This window comes from Ursus americanus, chromosome 23, assembly GCF_024610735.1.
Source record: "Ursus americanus isolate L20-20 chromosome 23, mUrsAme1.1.p, whole genome shotgun sequence".
NCBI lineage: Eukaryota > Metazoa > Chordata > Mammalia > Carnivora > Ursidae > Ursus > Ursus americanus.
In genome coordinates, this window is record NC_142149.1 from 39,001,294 (window position 1) to 39,026,711 (window position 25,418).

General features: G+C 40.4%; 1 protein-coding gene across 1 annotated transcript; it reads left to right on the plus strand.

The window, feature by feature from the left end:
• Window positions 1–766: 766 nt before the first annotated feature.
• On the plus strand, window positions 767–24,550 carry UTP6 (UTP6 small subunit processome component). The gene is given in 20 exon segments (XM_045773364.2): window positions 767–977; window positions 2,226–2,310; window positions 4,723–4,764; window positions 4,991–5,083; window positions 6,007–6,054; window positions 6,476–6,539; window positions 8,318–8,436; window positions 11,118–11,195; window positions 11,970–12,051; window positions 12,565–12,646; window positions 13,525–13,709; window positions 14,285–14,364; window positions 14,745–14,822; window positions 17,187–17,366; window positions 18,754–18,834; window positions 19,036–19,145; window positions 19,930–19,996; window positions 22,713–22,785; window positions 23,925–24,076; window positions 24,079–24,550. Coding segments are annotated over 20 exon segments (1,827 nt in total). The 5' UTR covers window positions 767–885; the 3' UTR covers window positions 24,115–24,550.
• The last annotated feature ends 868 nt before the right edge of the window (window positions 24,551–25,418 follow it).

A 25,418-nucleotide genomic window follows, 5' to 3' on the forward strand; every position in this document is an offset into this window, starting at 1 on the left:
GTTATTATTTTAGGTTTAGTAATTATACCAACAATGTAGCTTCCAAGCTGAATTGTCTGATGGTTTCCTTAGAAATGCTAACTGGCTCGGGAATTGTTTTATGGAGAGTCTATACCTTATTGATTTATTTCGGTAACTCCCAAACTTTTCAATACCAAGCTCCCCTCTTCTTAAAAAAATATACTTTCTGATACCTACCCAGGGCCACATGTTTTAAAAGACCTTGTCTACAAAGGCAGAATAATTATTTAAATAATGAAAAGGCCTTCCCATTTAAAAATTAATCGGCCAATTACAGATTCTAATTGGCACGTGAAAAACCACAGTGTTGTCACACTGCTTTACTAAGTCTAGTCGAAAGCAAAGCCATAGTATTATGGACAGTCTGGCCAGTTTCAGCGTCCTTTACGATTTCCATTACTGACATTTTCAAATGTTTGCTATTGGAAAGCGAGGATATAGGACGGCAGCACAAAAAAAGGAGACAATATTCCGCAGAAAACGCATAGCACGTCTCTCTCAGGTAACCCCTCTAGACCCCAAGAGGTGCTTTCTCGGATCCCCGCCCACGGTTAGCCTAGCGCGCGTTTAGCCCCGCCTCCACGCCGGCTCCGCCCCTCCACTCCCGTCCACGTGAGTCCTCCAGCGTCTGTGGGGTCCTCGCGGCAACCCCACATTCGGCCACAGAGAGGTGACAGCCGCCGCGAGGGCCAGAGGGCCTTCTCCAACGACGAAGGCGGCGGAAGCGGAAAAGGCGGGACCTAGGGCGCACGTTACGTCAGCACGTGCGAGCGCTGGGGCCGAGTCTCCGGAATAGAAGGTGGGCTCTTTCTGCGCGTGTTGGCGGTTCAGATGCTCGCCGGTGGGCTGTAGAGTTGTGACCTCATGGCGGAAATAATTCAGGAACGCATAGAAGATCGACTCCCCGAATTGGAACAGCTGGAGCGCATTGGACTTTTCAGTCATGCAGAGATTAAGTGAGAGAGAGCTGAGGAAGTGGAGGGGCTGGGGCGGGCTGAGGGGAGGGGAGGGAGTCTGTGGCGGGGTCAGGGATGCGGGGGGCACTTAATTGGGCTTATTTTTCTGAACCTGGCAGAAGCCCATTTTCATATTTTGTTGATGCCCAGAATTTCTCATTTGATGCAAGGTGGTCTGTCCACTCACCCACCAAACGTCTGGCAGCTCTACGTGGAGCCAATTCTTAGGGTTATCAAGGTGATAAACCTGGATCCCTACCCATCAGGACCTACCTGCCTTGCGTGTGCGGGGGGGAGACGAATTAAACATTTTGCTTACAGTGTGGCGTACTGTAAGTTGATTGTCCGAAAGTGTAGTGCTCCAGACATGCAAAGAGTGCCGTGGGAGCCCAGGAGGAGTGGATAAATCTTTCTAATAAGACTTGAAGATGGGGACCATTTAATTCATTTTCGTGTTCTACCCCAGGGCTTGGCCAGCAACGTCTGGCACAGAGTTGGCATTCAGTAATTTGTTAGAATTAAGTTTAACGTTTTTTAATGGTTTTCTGTGATTGTTTCTGCATTTTAAAATGGCTGTGAATGTAGTAATGTGACTATGGGATCCTTGAACATTTTTTAGTGAAATGGAACATAACAATAGTTCAATAACTGTTACTGTTAACTAGAGACAGTTATTGGTCTTGCACATCTTGCATTAAATTCTCCTAATATACACATGTTGTGTTGTCTCTAGCTAAATACAGTGAACCTTTTCCTGTGAGTCCTTTGTAGTGTTAGTAAACCTTCCTGGGTAGAAACAGTAGGGACAATCTAGGTGCGGTTTTTTTGTTTGTTTTTGTTTTTCGAAGTCTGCATGTTGAAAACTCAAAAGTAAGAGGAATTTAGAAAAGGTAACTTGATTATTATTAAAACCTAAGTGACCTGAATTTGGAAGAAAATAAATCTTTACTAGTATCACATTAAATAATGTAAAGTACTTAACGTTATTTGCTTTGGTGATGGGAATGTCAGTGGTCCTGGCAGTCTATTAAGATGATTTTCAAGAAAGTTTTAAAATACATCTCAATGCCTCTAAGCACATAGAAGTAATCATGTAGAAGAATACTTGCTTACGAAGGATAATTATTTGGGAATTTCAGGTTTTGGAAAATGTGTTTTAAATATATTAAAAATAAACTTTAAAAATGCCCAAAGTTATTTAACTTATGCTTTTTTCAAGTGTTACATCTTAAATGGCTTTCTCCTCAGGGCTATCATTAAGAAGGCTTCAGATCTGGAATACAGAATACAGCGAAGAGCTCTTTTTAAGGAAGATTTTATCAATTATGTTCAAGTAAGTGAATAATTTTAATCCCCTCACAAATTTTAAATCAGTTCTAGAATGGTGAGCTTGATTCCGTTTTCTATAAAATTCTAGAATTGATGATTAAATGGTAATATTTGAACAGGAATAGAGGTGATTTAGGAGTAGCATTGCTCCACTAAGGGTTTAGTCCTTGGCAAACTGAACTTTTCTTTTTTCCTTCTATAATGTAGATCAGGCAGTGCCAAAGATACTGTGTATCAGGATGTCAACAAGAGAATTGACATCCTATTTCTTGTTGGGGGGTGGAAAGGAGAGTGGGTTTGATGACAGTAGGTGGTTGGAAAGTTAATATTTATGTGTCTGTAAGTCTGCTACCTAAGAAAGAGATATACTGCGAATTCTTCAGTATATAAATGGATGGAAGATTTGAGTGAATATAAAGTAGACATGTTGTACCAATTTTGAGATGGAGGAGAATAGCTAATATGTTGGATAACAAAATCTAGCTTCAGAACCCAGTAGTAACATGAAATGTTACAAGACTGAAGGTTCTGACCTTAGGTTTAAAAAAACTACAGGTGAACAAGTGAGACCTGACTTTGAATCTTATGTTTGGAAGAGGCTTGAGAGCTCATAGTAGATCGATAACTGAAAATGAGCCAAGAGCATATTACATCAAAAAATGTAATCTCTGTGTCAACTATACTTCAGTAATAAGTTTTAAAAAGGAAAAAGGAAAAAAAAATTGACTCTATTAACACAAGTAGAAAAAAAGTGTTTTGCACTCATCAGACCATGTCTGGAGCATTGTGTTAGGCTTAAAGCTACATTTTTTTTTTTTTTTAAAGATTTATTTATTTGAGAGAGAGAGAGAGCACAAGTCTGGGGAAGGCCAGAGGGAGAGAGAGAGAATCTTTTTTTTTTTTTTTTAAAGATTTTATTTATTTATTTGACAGAGATAGAGACAGCCAGTGAGAGAGGGAACACAAGCAGGGGGAGCGGGAGAGGAAGAAGCAGGCTCACAGCAGAGGAGCCTGATGTGGGGCTCGATCCTGTAACGCCGGGATCACGCCCTGAGCCGAAGGCAGACGCCCGACTGCTGTGCCACCCAGGCGCCCCGAGAGAGAGAATCTTAAGCAGACTACCCCTGAGTGTGGAGCCCAACACGGGGCACAATCTCATACCCCGAGATCATGACCTGAGCCGAAATCAAGAGTCAGACGCTTAACTGACTGAGCCACCCATGGGTCCTGAGACTACGTTTTAAGAACTTTTTTTTTTTTTAAGATTTTATTTATTTATTTGACAGAGAGAGAGCCAGTGAGAGAGCAGACACAAGCAGGGGGAGTGGGAGAGGAAGAAGCAGGCTCCCAGCAGAGGAGCCTGATGCGGGGCTCGATCCCAGAACGCCGGGATCATGCCCTGAGCCATAGGCAGATGCTTAACAACTGAGCCAGCCAGGCGCCCCAAGAACTTTTTTTTTTTTTTAAGATTGATTTATTTATTTGAAAGAGATAGAGAGTATGGGGGTTATAGGGAGGGGCAGAGGGAGAGGGAGGGAGTCCCAAGGAGACTCTGCTGAGCCCAATGTGGGGCTCGATCCCACAACCCCGGGATCATGACCTGACCTGAAACTAAGAGGTGAATGCTTTAACCCACTGTGCTACCCAGGTGCCCCTCTTCTTTTCTTTTTTTTAAGTTTGTTTATTTAAATAATCTCTACACCCAGCCTGGGGCTGGAACTCATGACCCCGAGATCAAGAGTCGCACGCTCTTCCAACTGAACCAGCCAGGTGCCCCAAATCTTATAAGTGTTGATTTTTGATAACAGCTTTCTTTGTATCTAAAATGTTTATAACTTTGCTAATGCATGGATTTGTGAGTTTTGCTGATGTAATGTCAATTTTTGGTTACTGTTAAGACATTTAGTACAAATTAGGCTTGATAGCAAATTATCTTGTTTTATATTCTTTTTTTTTTTTTTTTTTCTTTTTTAAATTGAGCTCTCTGCCCACTGTAGGGCTTGAACTCATGACCTGGAGATCAAGAATTGAGGGCTCTGCTGACTGAGGCAGCTAGCTGCCCAATCTTGTTTTGTTTGTTTATTTATTTGTTTTTTAGAGAGAGAACAAGGGAGGGAGAGCATGATAGTAGGGGGCGGGAGGGTAGGGGGAGAAGGAAACAGAATCTTAAGCAGGCTCCATAACCCAGTGCAGAGCCTCATGTGGGGCTCCATCTCACAATCCTGAGATCATGACCAGAGCTGAAATCAAGGGTCAGACGTTTAATTGACTAAGCCACCCCGGCACCGCCACCCCCAATCTTGTTTTATAGCCTTGATTTTTATTTATTTTATGATTTTAACTAAATGTATTTCCTGTATTTAAAAGATTATAAATGTCATTGTTTTCTCTTTTTTTGTATGTTTTTCTTCCATAGTATGAAATTAATCTTTTGGAGTTGATTCAGAGAAGAAGAACTGTAAGTAGATATTCTGGAAGTTAGAAAAATTTAGAATTAAGTAGTGTGGCTCTATAGCTAGAACTTGGGTTTGGGAAGCAGTGGCACTGATAAATTGTGTGGTGATGTGCTCCTAATGGATAGTTGTAATTATTTGTTTTCTTTATCAGTACTGTTTAAGATCAAGTAGGAATGTTGCTGTGGATAAATGTGATTAAATTGAGGCTTCGTGTATGTCCCTGTTTAGCGCATTGGCTATTCATTTAAGAAGGATGAGATTGAGAATTCTATTGTACACCGGGTACAAGGAGTCTTCCGACGAGCTTCAGCAAAATGGAAAGTAAGTGATCAGAACATCTTGAATTATAAGAGATGTGAAGATACATATTGTATGTACTGTAATTACAATATTCAAATGTATTGTTTATTCTTGAGTGTGTGTCAATATTTAACCTAATTATGATATCATTATTTGAAACCACTTATCAAACCATTAAGAAAATTGATCTCATTACCTTATAATTATTCTTTGAGGATGGTGCTGAAAATGATAGATTTGATACATAATTAAGGACTAGAAATTTGGGATTTGTTTGGATAAATCTCTAAGTGAAGTACACCAGAGACTTGGAGGTAGAAGATGAATGGTTAGAGTGGGGCAGCACCTCACTCACCTGATAGTCTTCAAGTCGGGCTCTGGGACTGGGATATAGTATATGGGGAGTACTTTGGATCTTGAGAAGGACAAATTTTGGGTTGCTATCCCTGACTGAGACCATTTAAGAGCTGCATTGAACACATTGGGTAGATAAGACATTTTGCCTTGGAGCATGGTAGGTGGGAGTGGTGGCCAGAGGAAGTTACCATGTTTAAGAGATCTAAGGCCTCAGTGAACAAGAGCCTAATATGCTGAGCAATGTGTTACCACATTGACCTCTCTGAAATCTATCTCTGTTTCTTTTTTTTTTTTTTAAAGATTTTATTTATTTATTTGACAGAGATAGAGACAGCCAGCGAGAGAGGGAACACAAGCAGGGGGAGTGGGAGAGGAAGAAGCAGGCTCATAGCGGAAGAGCCTGATGTGGGGCTCGATCCCGGATCGCCGGGATCACGCCCTGAGCCGAAGGCAGACGCTTAACCGCTGTGCCACCCAGGCGCCCCTCTATCTCTGTTTCTAAAAAAAAAAAAAAGAAAAGAAAAGAAAGTGCAAAGTTGTATTGTAAGTTAAAAGTAAGGCAGCTTACTACATTGCTTTTCTTGCAGGATGATGTCCAACTTTGGCTATCCTATATAGTGTTTTGTAAGAAATGGGTGAGTATTGGGCAGCTGTGTCTTGCTTCCTTATTCCTTCTTTCAGTTAGTCTGCCTTTTAAGCCCCGTACTTGGTTACTGAACTCCGTGTTTTCTCCAAAGTTGTAGGGTTAGCAAGTGGGAAAAAAATTCAAGTCTGAACTTCGGTGTAACATTTGTATATATAAATGGCTTCTAAGCCAGAAAGTGATTTTTATGTGTGTATTTGGTCAGTAAAGTTGAACATTTTTAGATACTTAGAATGTTTACATGTAGTTAGAAGAAAACCATGAATGTATCTATATTTGTTTATATGTCCCTACAACAGCAGATCTTGCCCCACTGGATTTTAAGTCGGTAAGGAAACAGTACCAGATCACTTAGAGATTAGTAACAATGATTTCACTGTATAGGTAGTAGAATTGCTTTTTCTCTTTTACAGGCTACCAAAGCTCAACTTAGCAAGGTATTTTCTGCCATGTTGGCCATACATTCAAACAAACCAGGTATGATGAGAAACTTGTCAATTTTTCTTCTTCCTTTTATGTAGACTCAAGCTATTTTGGAATTTATTTTGCTTAATAAATCTAAAAAATTATTTTGAGAACCTGAGCATAGGTATTTGGGCTTTAACACTTTCGGTTTTCAAATAGCTGCCTCTTAGTTCATCCCTGCATGTTCTGTACCACTTATTGTGTCAGGTATTATATTTGTGGGTAAGAAGGACTAAGTTTTTTCTTACTTATTTGTTTGTTTTTAGAAGTATTTTATTTATTATTTTTTTAAAGTATCTTTTATTTTATTTTTTGTTATTTTTTAAGGGAAGCTCTATACCCAGGGCACCTGGAAGGCTCAGCCAGTTAGGCATCTGACTCTTGATCTTAGCTCAGGTCTTGATCTCAGGGTTATGAGTTTGAGCCCCGTGTTGAGTTGCACACTGTGTGTGGAACCTACTTAAGAATAAATGAATGAATGAATGAATGAATGAGTGAACCTACTTAAGAATAAATGAATGAATGAATGAATGAATGAATGAATAAATAAATAAATAAAGTAAGCTCTACGCCCAGCGTGTGGCTTGAACTCACAACCCAGAGATCAAGAATTGCATGCTCTGTTGACTGAGCCAGCCAGGCACCCCACTAAGTTTCTTTTTAGATGATGATAAAGTAAACTCTTTGGTCCTTTGAGGGACATTCTTTTGGATGCAGTCACGATTAAGGAGAATTTAAAGGGGAAAACTTAAAAAAGGGGAATGCGTTAATACAGATTTTGCAGGAGTGACTGGCATAGGGTAGATACTCATGTTTTCTAAGAGAAAGACTTCTTTCTCTTGTGATACTGTGTGAAATGGTTCATACTTTTATAGTGAAGGTGCTCCAATGCCTATTCTCGAGTATTAGGCTCAACCAGGTTCACACAGCACGGGCTAAAATAGGCTACATTTGGCACCAGTTAATTGAGAAGGATACAGCAGGACAGCATTCGGTGTGTATCTTTAGTAGAGTACTGTTAGCAATTGGGAGGCTGGTCTCTGGTCCCCAGGATGACAGCTCAGGGGGTGAGGGAATGAGAGCACATGCATGGATAGAGGAGCCACTCTGACTTGGAAGACCTATGGATGGGCATAGCTTCCAGGGATCCTAGAAAGCACTGTCAATTTCAGGAGTCACATACTTAAGAAAGCCCAGAGCAATGGTTCTTTCCCATTCACAACCCTTCTAGTCCAGATGTGGTTACCAACCATGAATCGTTTTTACGAAAAGCAATCTTGTCTGGTGACATAGCTGACTTTTATTAAGTTTATTTCGTTGGGAAATAGTTCTAGAACGTTAAGGCAAAGGTTTTTGTTTTTTAAAGCCTTTATTCCCAACAGGTGTGATAAAAAATTTATTTTTAAAATTGAGCCATTCAAAAAAAATCATGAACTATTTAAATAAAGCAAAAGAGCGAAATATTTTTTTGTCCTTGATTCTAAAATGCATATTTTTTCCCTGCATTTTAGCACTTAAAATTTGTATGTGACTTACAGTGATGTTGACCTCAGATTGGATGAGGCACATAAGTTTATCTACAGATGTTATCACTTATGTCTTTGCCTCAGAATACTCTAAATAAAGCAATAATACTTTACAGGTAACCATTAGAAATACCCTCTCTTCGTTCCCTTTCTCTTTTGGTAAAATTAAAAAAAATTCTTTAAGTATTAAAGTTGGAACATTGATCTTTTTTGGTCTGATTCGGTCAACTTCCTGAAATGAAGTCTCATGTTTTCCATTTATAGCTTTGTGGATCATGGCAGCCAAATGGGAAATGGAAGACCGCTTGTCTTCAGAATGTGCAAGACAGCTATTTCTTCGAGCTCTGCGCTTTCATCCAGAGTGCCCGAAACTTTATCAAGAAGTGAGTTGTGTACCTGTAAGATGAGAGTGTGATGTCTCAGTTTTGGTCCTCTTTGGACATACATTCTTTAATAAGTTAAACAAGACTTCGATTTATGGAGGCTAGGGATAACTAGGGATTGCTGCTGGAGAAAAAGGGTAACAAAGATATTTTTGGCGAGTAATAGGTGTTGACCATGTGTAACTTCCATCTTGTTAGTGAGAAATGGGAACTCTGACTTGCCCATTATGGTTGGGAGGGGTAGGGAACTAGACCTTACTTAACCTTTTTTAGTTGTGGGGCCAGGGTTCAGCCATATTTATACTGTTTTTTTTAATGAAGATTTTATTTATTTATTTGTCAGCAATTGTGAGAGCGCACCTAAGCAGGGAGCAGCAGGCAAAGGAGAAACAGGCTCCCCACTGAGCAGGGAGCCTGATGCAGGACTCAGTCCCAGGACTCTGGGATCATGACCTGAGCAACCTAAGGCAGATGCTTAACCAACTGAGCCACCCAGGCATCCCTGCCATCTTTATACTTTTGTCCTTTTTTCCCCTTGCAAATACCTATCTTCCTTCCTTCTTTCCTTCCTTCCTTCCTCCCTCTCTCTCCCTCTCTTTTTTTCTTCCTGTTTGTTTTTGGCTTCTCTTTCTCTTTTTTTCCACTTCTCATTTTTATTGTCTCTTTCTTGAGGTAGATACTTCCTTTCCCTCTTGCTGGACTTAATCTTTCTTGGCGTGAGGCCCTAGAATAGTGATGGCCAGACTTCCAATTAAGGAAAAAACAAGTGCTAGAAATGGTGCATTGTTACTTATTAGAATGGTATGTTATTAGACATAGTGTATTGTGGTGTATTACCTTTTCTGAGGTGTTTGTCAGGATAAGGGAATTTCGTCTTAAGTTGAAAATTAAGCCTAATTTGATGAGGGGAAAAAGATACGGGTCTTTATGCTCATAAGTTTTCTAGCTGTCCCAACTACAGTGACTTTTGGTTTTGTACTGCATTTTTTTTCTTTTTTGGGAGAAGAATGGGGGGAGGGGCAGAGGGAGAGAGAGAATCTTTTTAAAAATTTAAAAAATTTTTGGGGCGCCTGGGTGGCACAGCGGTTAAGCGTCTGCCTTCGGCTCAGGGCGTGATCCCGGCGTTATGGGATCGAGCCCCACGTCAGGCTCCTCCGCTGGGAGCCTGCTTCTTCCTCTCCCACTCCCCCTGCTTGTGTTCCCTCTCTCGCTGGCTGTCTCTATCTCTGTCAAATAAATAAAATCTTTAAAAAAATTAAAAAAAAAATTTAATTAATTTGACAGAAAGAGCACAAGCTGGGGAGAGAGGCAGAGAGGGAGAGAGAAGCAGGTTCCCTGCTGAGCAAGGTGCCCAATGCGGGGCTTGATCCCAGCACCCTGGGATCATGACCTGAGCCAAAGGCAGATGCTCAACTGACTGAGACACCCAGGCACCCCGAATCTTTTTGTTTTGTTTTATTTGTTTTTAAGATTTTATTTATTTTAGAGAGAGCATGCATGTGAGCATGTGAGTGGGAGGAGGGGCAGAGGGAGAGGGGAGAATCTCAAGCTGACTCTGCTGAGGGCAGAGCCATATGCGGGCCTTGATCTCATGACCCTGAGGTCATGATCTGAGCAAAGTTCCTTTCTATGACCTGAGCCGAAACCAATAGTTGGACGCCCAGCAGACTGAGCCACCCAGGTGCCCCAGGGTATAAACATTTTTTAAGAACTTGTCATTTTCATGGGGAACCTGGGTGGCTCAGTCATGACCAATCATCGGGTCATGATCCCCCCACATGGGGCTCCCTGCTCAGTGGGAGGCCTGCTTCTTCCTCTCCCACTCCCGTTGCTTGTGTTCCCTCTCTCGCTGTCTCTCTCTCTGTCAAATAAATAAATAAAATCTTAAAAAAAAAAAAAGAAAAGAAAGAACTTGTCACTTTCATATGTCTTGTAACATCAAATTCAAAGTACTAAAGGGGCGCCTGGGTGGCGCAGTCGTTAAGCGTCTGCCTTCGGCTCAGGGCGTGATCCCGGCATTATGGGATCGAGCCCCACATCAGGCTCCTCTGCTGGAAGCCTGATTCTTCCTCTCCCACTCCCCCTGCTTGTGTTCCCTCTCTCGCTGACTGTCTCTATCTCTGTCAAATAAATAAAATCTTTAAAAAAGAAAGAAACAAAAAACAAAGTACTAAAAATTCTGGAGAAGTCTGAGTTTACGTAAAACATTAGTTGTGCATTAGTTTTTCTTCATATAGCTTGACAGTATGTGTTTGCTGTTGATTTTTTATTTTGAAATAATTATAGATTCACAGGAAATTACAAAGATATTACAAAGATACTACAAAGAGGTCCTGAATACCACTAATCAATTTCTCGTGATGGTTCCATTTTATAAAATTACATAATATGAAAATCAGGAAATCAGTGTTGGTATAATGTGTCTATATGGTTCTATGTCATTTTTTTTTTTTTACATGTGCAGATTTGTATAACCACTACCACAATCAATATACAGAGCTGTCCTGCCACCACAAAGATCTCCTTCCTTGTCAGTGTCTGCTTGTTTCATAACAAAATATTACACTACCCCCAGACTTTCCCAGATCTGATATTTACGGGTGAAAAATGGCTTCTTATGTATTTCTAATTAAGAAATAATTATTTCCAAAGATTTTTAGTTTATTATTTCCCTTGTGTAGTACTTTAGGATGGAGTTGATGCATGCTGAGAAACTGAGGAAAGAAAAACAAGAATTTGAAAAAGCCAAAATGGATGTGGTAAGATCCGAATGTGTTGTCACCTGTTAACAATTTATAGTGTTTTCGAGCCTGCTTAGGAGTAAGAGAAAATTTTTGGAATGTATTTTTGTTCCCAATTTAATGTCTTATTTTGAAATTTTAAGATGAGTCTAGAGTTGTAATTAAATGGGCTTAGTAATAAAAATGGAATTTTGTGCTTTAAAAATAGACATTTGGACTAATTGAAGTAGTCCTCAAAATTATTTATTACTGATGGAATGGTAAATGGTTTTCTTTAATACTTTATGGTTTCATTAAATGATATACTAATGGGTTGAAGGAGCTGGAGGAGGGTTGTGAAATGTGTAGTTCCTAGCCTTTTTTGTTTTGTACAGTTTTTTTGGTGACAATATTTTAAAGAAAGAAGTTTTAGAATGTTAGAACTGAAAAAGGAACTTTGCTATATTATCTGTTGTGGTTCCAGCTGTGAACTTTTTTATTCAAATAAAAGTTGACACAGAAGGGTAAACAAGGCGTTTAAAACCTGACCTGTTTGGGTCTAAGTAGAGAGTCAGGCCTTAAGCCGTGTGATCTTGCTATCACTCTAGGAGCCTGAGAGAACACAGTTGCAAGATCAGTGGTCTGGTTCCAGCTGCACATTTTACAGGTGAGGGAACTGGCCCAGAGAGAGACGTGATTTGCCAGAGGTCATACATATGGCACAGGTAGTCTAGGACTGTTAATTTTCATCCTAGTGCTTTTTCTAGTTACTGGCCGTATCTGTTAAGTTATGTTTAATATACTACTCTTCAGGGGAATCTTGATTATCCTGAAGAAATCCTTAAGGGCGAGTTGGCACGGATCATCTACAAAAATTCTGTAAGCATGATTAAAGGTATGCGTGTTATGAAAATTTATTTATGATGGGAGAGTGAAACATTCTGTGTATAAGACTGTTAGCTGATTTGGAAAATTTCTATTAGAAATTCTGTTAGAATGTGCATAAAAATTCTGTATGAATAGTGTCCTGTTTCTTTAAGATAAGGTTGATTGCCCCTTAGGATGTACTTGAACATTTTAGTAAGTTTATTGAGTACTTTATTCGTGTGGGGAGTTGAAAAGAAACAGGTAATTTAGAACATTTCTTTATGCCAGGAAGAAGTTTAGAAGAAAGGAAGTACTTATGAATACTCCAGAATATCAGTAATGGTTTTGCTTGTGTAGCGGATGATTTGTTTTTCTGTTTTGTCCTGTTTCTCAATTAAAAAAAAAAACCCACAAAAACAAAACCCAAACAAAAGAACTCCAGCACACCAAGAAAGTGGTACTTTCTGTAGAAGAAAGTGATACTTTAGAGTAAAATGATACTTGAGAGTCTTACTCCCCTCCCCCGCTTTTTGAATTTTAGGTGCAGAATTTCATGTGTCACTGCTTTCAATTGCACAGCTATTCGACTTTGCCACAGATCTGCAAAAAGAAATTTATGATGAGTAAGTAAAGTCATGGAAAGGTGAATATGTCTATTTCTAGTCTTGTGGTAAAAGTTTGAGTTTGGGGGTTGAGAAAGAGGAAGAGAAAATGCCACGTTAAATCCTTGGAAGAAAGCAAAGTTTTAGGATTGTTGTATCATACTAAGTTATAAAAAAAAAAAAAAGGTTTCTGGAGAAGTTGTTTGACTCACTTATGGGCTTCCTTAGGGAAATAGTTTGCCTTTATTCAATAACAAATATCCTACAGCTTATATCAAAGTGTATATTCCTGCTTTGCTGGCATGTCTTTTGTCCATAAAATGAGAGTGGTCCTTGTGAATGTTTACAGTTGATTGCTGCTGGTAATTTTATTCTTTAATGTTCAAGCATATGGTTTGAGAATTATTTGCAGCCTACCTTGTGGGTACCTCACTCTTAGGTGGCACCCCAACTTTCATAGGAGATAATACAGAGCTTGGATCAGTTTGCTCTTTGGATTTTCCAGGGCTTTGGTAGGGGATTAGGTTGTGCTTTTTCTTTGCCCCTATTACAGAAAATCAAGAGCCTGGGTATAATAAGGTTCTCCAGGGCTCGAAGAGAATTGTCTTGTCACACGTACCTGTTGATTTGACTTTGAGAGATAACTTGAAAATTAACATTTGAGAATGATACCTGAAACATTCTGAAACCTAATAAATGTGCCACAACCCTGATTGATTGACAAAATTTATACAGTGAGTGTGAAGATATCTGGAGAGCCTACTGGGGAATTGTCTCATGGTAATGGAATTGTTAAAGGGGTGTCCTGGGTACGTTTTTAGAGCATAGGGAACTGTCTGTCTTTGATACTCTAAGTTAGTCTCATGTCACAGGGCTGATGCCGGGAAACTACTTTTCAGCCTTCAGGCTCTGCACACAGATGACCCTCTCACTTGGGATTACGTGGCACGGCGAGAATTAGAGATGGAGTCGAAGCCCGCCGGGGAGCAGCCTGCCACAAAGCAAGCCAGAGCAGTGGAGGCGGGCCGGAAGGAGGAGAGGTGCTGTGCGGTGTATGAAGAGGCAGTGAAGACTCTCCCTACAGGTGAACTTCGCCAGACCGCAGTGTGCTACAGAAGTGGTGGTAGTATTCACAAATGGGAAACTGAAGCTTCTGTGCCCATTAACCGAAATCAATTTTCAGGAATCTCTGCGGTAGTTGACAGTGTGCCTGGCTTTCCAACTTGTTCTTTGGTGGTGAAAGATGGAGATTTTAGGACCTTCCTCGCCAGTAGTGATGTTTATGTTCATCTCTTTGAGGGAGATGATACTTAGGAAATGGTAATTCAGAAGAGTGTCCTAATTATCTTTTGACACAGGTTTACTTTCAAATTTTGTAATATTTGAGTATTAAGGTAGAGAGGATATATGACACGGATGAGGTTTTTACTTTTTATACTTAAACGGTTACTCAGTTGTTCTCCCTCCCCCCCTCCCGCCCCCCGCCCCGTATTTGATATGTTTGATTGGCCGTAATGGGAATAACTAGTTTTTTTTTTTTTTCCACCAGACTAGTTTAAACCCTTCTTCCGGGGAATTTTCCCCTCATAGAAAAGATGTATGATGACCTTTAAACAGACTGGCGATCTGATCAGTGTGTAATCTCTCTGACTTTTCCAGAGGCCATGTGGAAGTGTTACATCAACTTCTGCTTGGAAAGGTTTGCTAAGAAGACCAGCAGTCAGTTCCTCAGAGAGGGGGTAAGGGACTTAAGTTCCACGCTTACAGTGGCTGACTAGAAAGTGATTGTTTTCTGGAAGAAGAGCAGACATGGCTCCTTTGGGGGCCTGGGAGAGCTTCCAGGAACTTCACGCTTAACCTAAGCTCTTTCTCTTTGTGGGTGACCTAGTCGTTGTGAAGGTCTGAGTCTGCTGCATCCTTATTCAGGCCACCTGGTTAGGAGGATCTCTCTTACTGGGCTGTGCTTGGTGTGGCTTTTTGGCTGGTCTAATCATAAGTGAAACCACCTCAAGTTCCTTCTCTCAGTTTTCAGAAATGTGCAAAACTGCACTTTTCCTGTCAGAGGCCAAAGACCCCTACTGGGATGTTTGTAATAACTGAAGGGTTTTTCTGATTTCAGAGGCTGGAAAGAACCATGATGGCATTCAGGAAGGCACATGAACTCAAACTTCTACCAGAATTCCAGTACAAGCAGTGGGTGAGTACACATTCACTGCCAGTAACACATACTTAATTCCAGTTGGTTCGTGCTGGTGTCATGTGTTTTAATATATAGTTATATCACTAAGCCCGTTTGGAAGTTTAGAGTGGAAGATGTAGAGACATTATGTTTGTCTCTCAGTATTTGGTGTATGCCAAAAATGAAATGTGTAAAGGGAGGAATGTTATATAGTGGAAAACACTCAAAACAAGGAGTCACAAGTTGGGTTTATTTTGTTTATCTACCCATTTATCTTTTCCTGAACATCCTTTTCCTGAATGTATGCCTGACCCAGATTGACCATCGGTATGGTAACAATAAAGACAAATTAGATGTGTTCCTATGTTTCAGAAGCTGACATTCTAGTAAGAAGCTTATTGACCCATCTGTACTCTCTGGGGTGGGTAAGGATTATTACGGAGACCAGGATAATGTGCTGAGGGACTACGTAGTCTAGATCGAGTTTTGTCACTTAAGAGCTAGGTAACTTGGGCAGGCCACTTAACCTTTCTGAGTTTGTTTGCTTGATTTTAAAATAGTGATAGTGATCTTTGTTTTTGCCAGCTCACAAAGTTCTTGACATGTACAAAAATGTTCATGATTTAACATTAAAAAATACTTTTTTTTTTTTTTAAAGATTTTATTTATTTATTCGACAGAGATAGAGACAGCCAGCGAGAGAGGGAACACAAGCGGGGAGTGGGAGAGGAAGAAGCAGGCTCATAGCAGAAGAGCCTGATGTGGGGCTCGATCCCATAACGCCGGGATCACGCCCTGAGCTGAAGGCAGATGCCTAACCGCTGTGCCACCCAGGCGCCCCTAAAAAATACTTTTTAAAACATGCAGCTAGGTAATGCATATGCTGTATACTAGTCTGCTGTATTATACCACGACTGAGGTACCCTTTTCCCATTATGGCATCTATCTGGGAAGAATCCCAGGCTTGGATGAGTTCAGCTGCTCCCAGTAGCTATTGAATACTGGCAAGACAGTCACACCCTATACATTTAGGTGGACTTTGCTTTGAGTATTGCTTTGGCAGCCCTGCTCTCTTTCTGTCATGACTGTTTGGTCATTCACCACTCTGGCTATTCAGACATCCTCTGCTCCCCAAATCTCTGATGCTGCCCTTCCTGAGCCTACTACCTCATCACTCTGGCACCTTTGCCTTTAATGAGAGCTCATCAGTGTACTGCCTCTAAACTTAAAGCACTTAGCTGATTCCTACATCCGTCATTTTTCCAGATTATTCTCCACAGAATGATCTTTTAAAATTGATGATCAGATTATTCTGTGGCTTCCCACTGTCCCTTGGATAAAGCTGGTCGTTCTCCCTAATATGGTCTTGGCCTCACCTGCCAGTATTCTGGTATACATTCTGTCCCTTCAGCCATGTTGAACTTGGATTTCCTTTTGTATGCAAGCCGTCTCTTATCTTCAGTTCAGCCTCTTGCACATGCTGGTTGGGAGAGCCTTTTCTAACTAATGCCTACTCTTCCTTAAGCCTAGTATACATGGTGCTTCCTGTCTCATCGCTGCCATAGACCCCATTGGGTGCTCCTGCTTTGTACTCTTACAGCATATGATTCTTTTTCTGTTATGGCAAGTATCAGACTGTCTCTACTTCTAGACTAGAGGCCTTTGGGCAGCGGAGAACGTACCTAATTTCCTCATTATTGAATCTAGCGTATATAGTAGGCAATAAAAGTGCTTGCCAAATGAGCAGATTGCATATTGCCATTTATTCGCTCTTCCACGGTTTTGTAAAATTGAATTTTAGGGTTGGTTTTTTTTTTTTCCCTCTTCTGTTACAGTAGTGTGGATATAAGCATTTTAAACAAATACGATTTCCTTCTGTTTATTTACTTGTCAGGTCATATTTGTTAAAATAAAATTTCCAAGTTTAAGGTACGAACACTTGCGTGACTCTTGTTACATAGTGTCAAATACATTTCAGAAAAATTGTACCAGTTTATTGTGTGCCCAACTCCATTTGAATGAATAAACATGGTTCATTATCAACCCACAAATACTGGTTTTGTCTGATTTTTATATTCTGTTCGGTGGGTGTGGGTTTTATTATAGTGAACTATTTTATTAAAAACTTAACTTTCAATCTAAATTATTTAAGTCTTCTACTTTGTATGTCTTCCCTGTTTTTTGGTAGCCTTTAGGAATAAGAGCAGGCAATGGAAGAGAATTTCAGATTGTTCACTTTGCTGCTGTTTGGCAGCCGTTGTCAGACGTTAAGTGGAGGTGCTGTTGAAATGACTGCCTTCAGTGAGGTCTTTTTTGGTTCCCTCAGCGTAGATGATCCAGTCTTCCGTAGTTAATTTTCCAGTGATCCTTTGTCTTATCCAGATTGAGTTGTTGCTGCATCGTGACTTCTTAAAGGAAGCTCTGGAGGTGGCAGTAGCGGGGACTGAATTGTTCAGAGACTCTGTGATGATGTGGCAGATGAAGCTGCGGGTGCTGATTGACTCCAAGAGTCCTGACATAGCCGGGCTTTTTGAAGAAGCTTTTGTGCACCTGAAAGCCCAGGTCTGTGAGTTGAGTCTTTTGTATTTCATTCTGTTTGGGAAATCTTTTGAGACTGAGCCAAAACTCGTTTGAAGTGTGCTTGTCTGATGAGGGCTGGCCCCAGACTGCATTTGTGCCTATAGGTCAAGGGTCAGGAGTGGAAGAATTTCCTTCCATTTAATAGCCGATTTCTAATTTGTTATTTGAAAAATGACTAAATTTAAGTGAAATTCTCTATTTTATTTTGATATCTTGTAAGTGAGAAATATTAAGAGTATTATTCTCCCTTGCTTCCAAAGCTGTACTTAAGCCTGAGTTATATATTTTATTTTTAAAAGATTTTGTTTGTTTGTTTGAGACAGAGAGCGCGTGCGCAGGGGAAGGAGCAGAGGGGAAGGGACTACCAGACTCCGTGCTGAGCACAGAGCCCAATGCAGGGCTTGATCTCACAACCCTGAGATCATGACCTGAGCTGAAAGCAAGAGTCAGACACTTAACTGACTGAGTCACCCAGGCCCCTCTTAAGCCCGAGTTTTAAACACACATATATTTCTAAATCTTAAAGCTTTGCAGCGAATCTTTTTTTAAAAAAGATACTCATTCGTTCATTCATTCATTTCATTTAGAGAGCGGGGCGGGGCGGAGAGAATCTCCAGCAGACTCCTTCCTCAGTGCAGGCCTGACTTGGGGCTTGGTCCCACTGCCCTCAGCTTATGACCTGAGCCAAAATCAAGAGTGGTCACAAAACTGACTGAGCCATCCAGATGCCTTCCAGAATCTTTTTTTTTGTTTTGTTTAAAGATTTTATTTTTAAATAACCTTTACACACAACGTGGGGCTTCAACTCAACCCCAAGATTAAGTCACATGCTCCACCGACTGAGCCAGCCAGGCACCCCCTTTTATATTAGTAGGAAAAAAGTATTCTGGAAGTTAAAGTGGGAAAAAAAATCTTAATTATTCTCATTTGTATGTACCTCTGGGGCATGAGTGAAGATCAGATAGTTGAGTTTGGATTAGGTAGTACTTGTGTGGTGGGTCCTAGACAGCAGAGATGTGACCTGGGTAGCTGTGGGTCTGACCAGCTATGGACCCTTCATTGCTTAATTCACAGATACCTGATGGTAATAACTGTAGGCAGTACTCCCAACAGAAGGGAGCTAGTTTTGACAGGAGAGTGCTGCTTTGGGGGTCTTGGTCACAAGTCTGTCTGTGCCCTGACATGCCATCCCTACTGGGCACTGAGAATTTGGTCATGGTGAGGACAGACTGGGAGTGAATCCGTATTTTACATATTGAGTATCTTAGTAGGAGCCTGTCTTTATAGTGACTAGTTTTCAGAGCATAGAGCTAAGCTGTTATTTTCTAACTTTTTTTTATTTTATTTTTTTCTTTCTCACCGTCACCAGGTCTGTCTGCCATTGTGGATTTCTTGGGCAGAGTGGAGTGAAGGTGCCAAAAGCCAAGAAGACACGGAAACCATTTTTAAGGTGTAGGCCCCATGTTCCGAGTCTTGTGGTGGGTGGGGAGTGAGCAAATAGGTTCACTAGTTGGCTAGTTTTAGGGTTATTTTTATAGCAAATGTTCCTAAAGCACTGTTAATTGAGCACCCTGGGATGGTTCTGGAAAAATTTGTTTTGGTATTTATAAATTTCCTCATGTAGCTTGTGTCTTTTTTTTTTAAATTGTAGAAAGCTCTCTTGGCTGTCAAAGGTGCCGACTCCGTCACTCTGAAGGATAAGTACTTGGACTGGGCTTACCGAAGTGGTGGCTACAAAAAGGCCAGAGCTGTGTTTAAAAGGTGCTCGCAGACTTTCATCACTGGTACTCGTCTCCCCGCCTCAGACTCAGCCCCTCATACCCAGGTCATGTGTATGGCAAATGGTATCCGAGGAAGTAATCCAAGAGTAAAAGCAGTTCATACCCATTGGTGGAACATTTTAAAAAAGAGGGTGATAACTATTAACTCACTGTAATCAGGAGAAAAAAACATGCTTAATGTATCATTTAAAAACTTTGTTTTTGAATATTTGAGCTTATACTGTAATCACATTTTGTATACTGCTTATGTGGGTGAATATTGCACTGGCCTTTTCCGTGTCAGTATCCGTTCTTCATGAACTATTAGAAATAGCTATTAGAAATAGCTGTGTGGTACACAGCTCTGGGGATGTGCCATAATTTAGATGCTCATAGTAATACTGCCTTGGTGAACATTTCTGCACAAATAGTAGTTGTCCATATTGGAAATTACTTCCTTAGAATATATTCTTTGAAGTGAAATTATTGGTCTCTTTCAGAAAGACCTTGAGAGGTAGTAGAGGGAACTTTAAACTGTAAAAGGGAGGAAGAAGAGAACAGGGAGAAGACTGGATAGGAAGGAGTTTGGTGGGGGTGAAGAGTAAGTCACTGGACGCTGACAGCATTGAGAGGGACGGGTGGCCAAGTCCAGTGCTTGCACAGCGTTGTGGCCAGGTCTTTAGTAAGCCATGCGTTGTGGAGGCGCTGGCATAGGAGTTTAGATCCATGCAATGTAAGAGGCTTTCTGTCTCTGTGGAAGATAACTGTTTTCTCCTTTTCTCTAGTTTACAGGAAAGCCGTCCGTTTTCAGTTGACTTTTTCAGGAAAATAATCCAGTTTGAAAAGGAGCAAGTAAGTGTTCTGTCTGTGCATTTCTTGTCGGGGAAAATAAATGAGTGGTTATTCTCCTATATGGCAGCACTTTTGTCATTTAAAAAGCTCTTCATATATATAGTATACATTTCCGGTCCCTTCATCTCACCATTTTTTCATAGAGATGGTTAAGAAATGGTAATCAAGCAAAGAAGAGAAAGTCCATGTCTGGAAAATAGAAAGCTCAGATCTCCCCTCATAGTGGAAACCCTGCCTGCCAGGTTGGGCGAGGTGCTGCTTCTCTGCCTCTGGAGCACCCTCTTTGTCTTTTGTCTTTTGTATTGGGTTATGAGGTAGAGAGTAGGCGGTAACTGTTTGTGGTGTTTTGTTTTTTTTTGTAAGATTTATTTATTTATTTTAGGGAGAGAAAGCGAGTGAGCATGTGTGCACGAGTTGAGGGAGGGACAGAGGGAGAGAACCCCCAAGCAGACTCCCCGCTGATCATAGAGCCTGATGCAGGGCTTGATCTCATGACCCATGAGATCATGACCTGAGCCGAAACCAAGAGTCGGACACTCAACCAACTGAGCCACCCAGGTGACCCATGTTTCTGGTGTTTTTAACTGAACTAATGATTGAGGGAAAATACAAGAAGGTCTCTGTTTAAAAAATAATACACAAGGGGCACTTGAGTGGCTCAGTCGTTTTGAGTGTCCGACTGTTGATTTCAGCTCAGGTTATTGTCTCAGAGTTGTGAGATTGAGCTCCGTGCTGGGTGTGGAGCCTGCTTAAGATTCCTTCTCTCCCTCTCTGTGTCTCCCCACCACTCTCTCCCTCTCAAGACAAAAAAGAAAAAGATAGTATAAAATATAATACATGAAAATCTGAAGGTGTCTGTAATCCCATCGCATTAATGCAGCCAACCATATTTATTTCAATTTTCATTGTTTACTTTAAGTTTTTGTTTACATGTATACACGCAAGTTCTATTTCTGGCTTATGTGCCATGTGGAGGTTCTCTCTTACTTTTTTTTTACTTAATGTTAATTTGTGAACATACTCTTGTGTTTTTCCACGGTTGGCATCTTGAACGGTTGTGGTGTTATTCTTAAACCCACAGTTTTCTTAACTAGTCCATTACATACAGCTTGTTTCCAGATTTTTGATACCGAAAACAAGAGTGCCATAAGCATTTTGTTTATACAGCATTTTTTTCTTCTTTGGAGTTCTTCCCTCGGGATAAAATTCTGGGACTGGAGAGAACAGTTCTTTCTATGGTTCTTTATATATTGTAAGATGGTCTTCCAGAAGAAGTGTACTTCTTTGTAGCGATAATCAGCAGGTATATTTCCTCTCACCCTCTCTAAATCTGCAGTTTTGCTTTTTCTCCTTTATTTTGGTATTTTGATTGGTGTTTATTATTTTTACTTGAATTTTTGAAAAATTACTAGTGAGGTTAAATTCTTACAGTTTTAATCATTGAGTGGGTCATTTATCTGTTCTTATCCTTGTAGTACAAGAGGTAGTTCAGCATAATAACAACCAGGCTTTGGATTACTGACATAATGTGTCTTGGGCAGTTCTCAGCCTTGACATCCTCCTCCATCCAGGAGGTCATACTACCTGTTTCAGGGGTGTGCAGGTTACAAGGCAGGAGGGGGTACTGTGCATAGTCCTGTGCACGTTATGAGCCCTTAGCAAACCGTGATTCTGTTCCTCATGCATGTGTATGATATGGGGTGAAATTGACTTTCTATAAAATAATACAGTCTTAGGGAAGAGAAATTTGAATGAGGAAATAGTTACTTGACTATACAAGAGTATGTTTAAACCGTAGGTATTACTCTCCTTTGAAAATGAAACAAAGGAGAATACATTTAAATGGAAGTAGAGGTAAAGGGGTGCCTGGGTGGCTCAGTCGGTTTAACGTCTGCCTTTAGCTCAGGTCATGATCTTGGGGTCCTGGGATTGAGTCCCACATCAGACTGTCTGCTCAGCAGGGAGTCTGCTTTTCCCTCCCACTCTACCTCTGTGCACATGCTCTCTCTCTCTCTCAAATAAATAAATAAATAAATAAATAAATAAATAAAATCTTTAAAAAAAAAAGGAAATAGAGGTAAAGAATGAACATTTATTGATTGTAAAGTTAGTACCAGCCACTCTGCTAGGTGCATAATTAGCATTTTAATTGAATCCTTGTAGTTGCTGTAAGAGGTATCATTATCCTTGTTTTATGGGTGAGGAAACTTTTAAGGTCAGAGGGTTTAAAACACTTGGGGAAGGTTATATAATTAGTATTTATATATGCTTTGCCTTCATATAAAAAGTTTCAAGATGGACATAGCTAATATGTGCCAGAGCCCAGACACACAAGAGAAAGAAATCCTTAGCCACAGGGAACAAACCTTCCCCATTTATTTATTTAAATCCTAGTTTTCCCTCAGGGCTTTCAAATGTATTTTCCTGTGAAGCTGCCCATGCCCCCCCCCCCCCCCAGCTGAGAATCAATTAGGCTTTTTTCCATGCTACCAGAGCAGAGTGCTTTTATCACTGTTTGACTTTGACTTCACTCTGGGGACTGCTGCATTTGACTTTTCTCTGGATAAGGTGAGAGCCAGGCTGTGTTTGTCCTAAACCCTGAGCCTTCTCCCCTTCAGATACCTAATAGGTGGTAGCTGTTTGAGCAATATGGTTGAAAGGAATTTGTGACATGGATTAGGCTTTTGAGGCAAGATTGTCTGATTATTTTTATTAGGAATCCTGCAAGATGGCGAACTTAAGAGAATATTATGAGAGGGCTTTGAGAGAGTTTGGATCTGTAGATGCTGGTAAGTAAACTTGAGTTAATAGATACATCTGTTTGCAGGTGTGGTCTATAACCCAGCAGTATGGTTGGAACAGTCCTTAACTCTTCTAGGTCATGGCCCTCTTTGAGAATAAAACTTGCCTCCTTTCCCTGCCTCCTCCCTTACTTTGTGCATAAATACTTGCAGACATGATTTGGCTTATAATTTCAAGTTCACAAGGTCAAGAGTTCATAGGTCTTCTATTAAGAACTCTGGAATAGAGCACAGTTTGCTTAGTTTGGTCTTTAAAAAGTGATACTTGTTAAGGGAAAGGTTAATGTAGGTCAGAGTAAAAGTGGGAGTGATGGGGTAGTAGGATGCTAATTGACACTAGTTGTCATTGTTGCCACACTGTCCTCATTTTTATAGGATTTGTGAAACATATTTCTTGGTATAGGTATCATATAAAATCTGTTTACTTGTTAACTCAAAAAAAATGTTTAGTAGTTAAACTTAGATTAAAAAAAATACATTAGCTGGGGTGCCTGGGTGGTGCAGCGGTTAAGCGTCTGCCTTCGGCTCAGGGCATGATCCCAGCGTTGTGGGATCGAGCCCCACATCAGGCTGTTCCACTATGAGCCTGCTTCTTCCTCTCCCACTTCCCCTGCTTGTGTTCCCTCTCTCGCTGGCTGTCTCTATCTCTGTTAAATAAATAAAATCTTAAAAAAAAAAACAAAAAAAACCCAAAAAAAAACATTAGCTTTTACAAGGTTTTAGCAGACCTTCTGGTGAAATGAATAAAAATGGCATTTTTAATAACCCAAGCAAGTTTTATTAGGCATGGTAACAAAGTTACGGTGAACTCACTGAAACTCAGCTTCACCTTGAAAGAGACTCCGCAAAATCCTCGCTCTAAAATATTTAGTAGTTTCTGTTTATGAAATATGTACGTAGATTGTCATGATTTAAAGTGAAGTTTTCCACTTAAAAAAAGTTTGCTACGCCTTAGTGTAAAGAAGCTGAGAGAGGTGTTATTTCACACAGGGCTCTAGGGAAATAGCAGCAAGTTAAGTTTCTTAGAAATCTTACATCGAGTCAATATGAAATAGTTAAGTTTACATAATAAAGCCTTGTCAGTGATCTGATTGTATGTCTACAGTAATTTTTCATTCCCTTTAAAGATCTTTGGATGGATTACATCAAAGAAGAATTGGGCCACCCCCATGGTAGACCTGAGAACTGCGGACAGATCTACTGGCGAGCCATGAAAATGTTACAGGGAGAGTCGGCAGAGGTTTTCGTAGCTAAACATGCCCTGCACCAAGCCAGCAGCCATTCGTGAGAAGAGGAGGAACCCAGCCACCTTTGTGAAATAGTACTGTAAGCGCTCTGGCCAGATAGCTGTTGTGAGCTCATCTGCAGTTTGCTGAGAGATGACAGACAAGGTGGCTGTGTGATTTTTGGGACATGGCTTTAGTTTTGTTAACACGTGACTCTTTCATTCCAGAAGAGAGAATTGCTGTTTAGTGGCCAGAGGCTACTTGTTAAGACTGGACTTAACTGTAGGTCCTAAATGTTTTCCAAAATAAATAGAAATCATAAATTTGAGTTTCTTTTGTTACCCCTGGTCAAGAATGGGTATCTCTCATCTGGACCTAGGGGCCAGTCAGTGAAAGTGGAGGAGAAAGTAAAATTGCATTTTTATTTTCTCCTTACTAAAAAAGTATACATGGTGTGCATCTGCTGTAGGAAATACAGAGGGAACAGAATAATGTGGAGAAGAAAATAAAAGCATCCCATAACCTCATCTGCTGGAGTTAAACTTTATTTCCTTTATGAGAATTGGATATATACTGTTAGATCATTTACTCATTCATTCATTCATTGATTTAGTGTTCATTATTAGCCGGAAAGAAGAGAAGCTTTTTGGGCTGGAGGTAGGGTTGGAGGAACAGAGCTGGACATCCTGAGAGAGCTTGTTGACACCACAGAAGAGGATTCTGGGTATTGGGGGCAAAAGCTGACCTTTAAGAGGATAAAGACATTATAAAAGTGTCTTCTATCTCTGGGACTGATCTTTAGAGAAGTGTCTACAGTGGGGAGGTCCAGCAACAAAAGGAGGGCAATGGGTAGGGAGTCAAAGCTGCAGAGAAGGCCTTCAGAGGCAAGGGTGGAGGATGGCTGGGAGCAGAGAGGGCATTCGGGGAGCAGGGGAGGGAACTGTTCGAATTTTACATCCTTTAACATTGATGTCACTGGAAGAAGCATTCAGTGTAGTTTTACTTAATATTGTTTCACTTCTGTTATTTTTCCATGTCATTAAAAAGCCTTAAAAAACATTTAATGAATTTTTAACATTCCATTGTACAGATGAGCCATGACTTATTTTACTAATCTCTTGTGGTTGGACCTTGTCATTTCTAATTTTTTTCTTATAAATGCTGTTGATGAAGATTCTTATAAATCTTTTTAACATTCCTGGTTATTTCTTTAGGAGATTGACATTTGATGGTAGAATTACTGAATTAAAGGATATAACTATTTTAAAGAATTGCCAGTTTGCAATGTATGAGAATATTTTGAAGCAGTGTAGGAAAGTCAACACCTTTACCTGCAGTGGGTATTATATTTAAAATTTTTTGCCATTTGAATAGGTGAGAAGTGGTATGTCATTG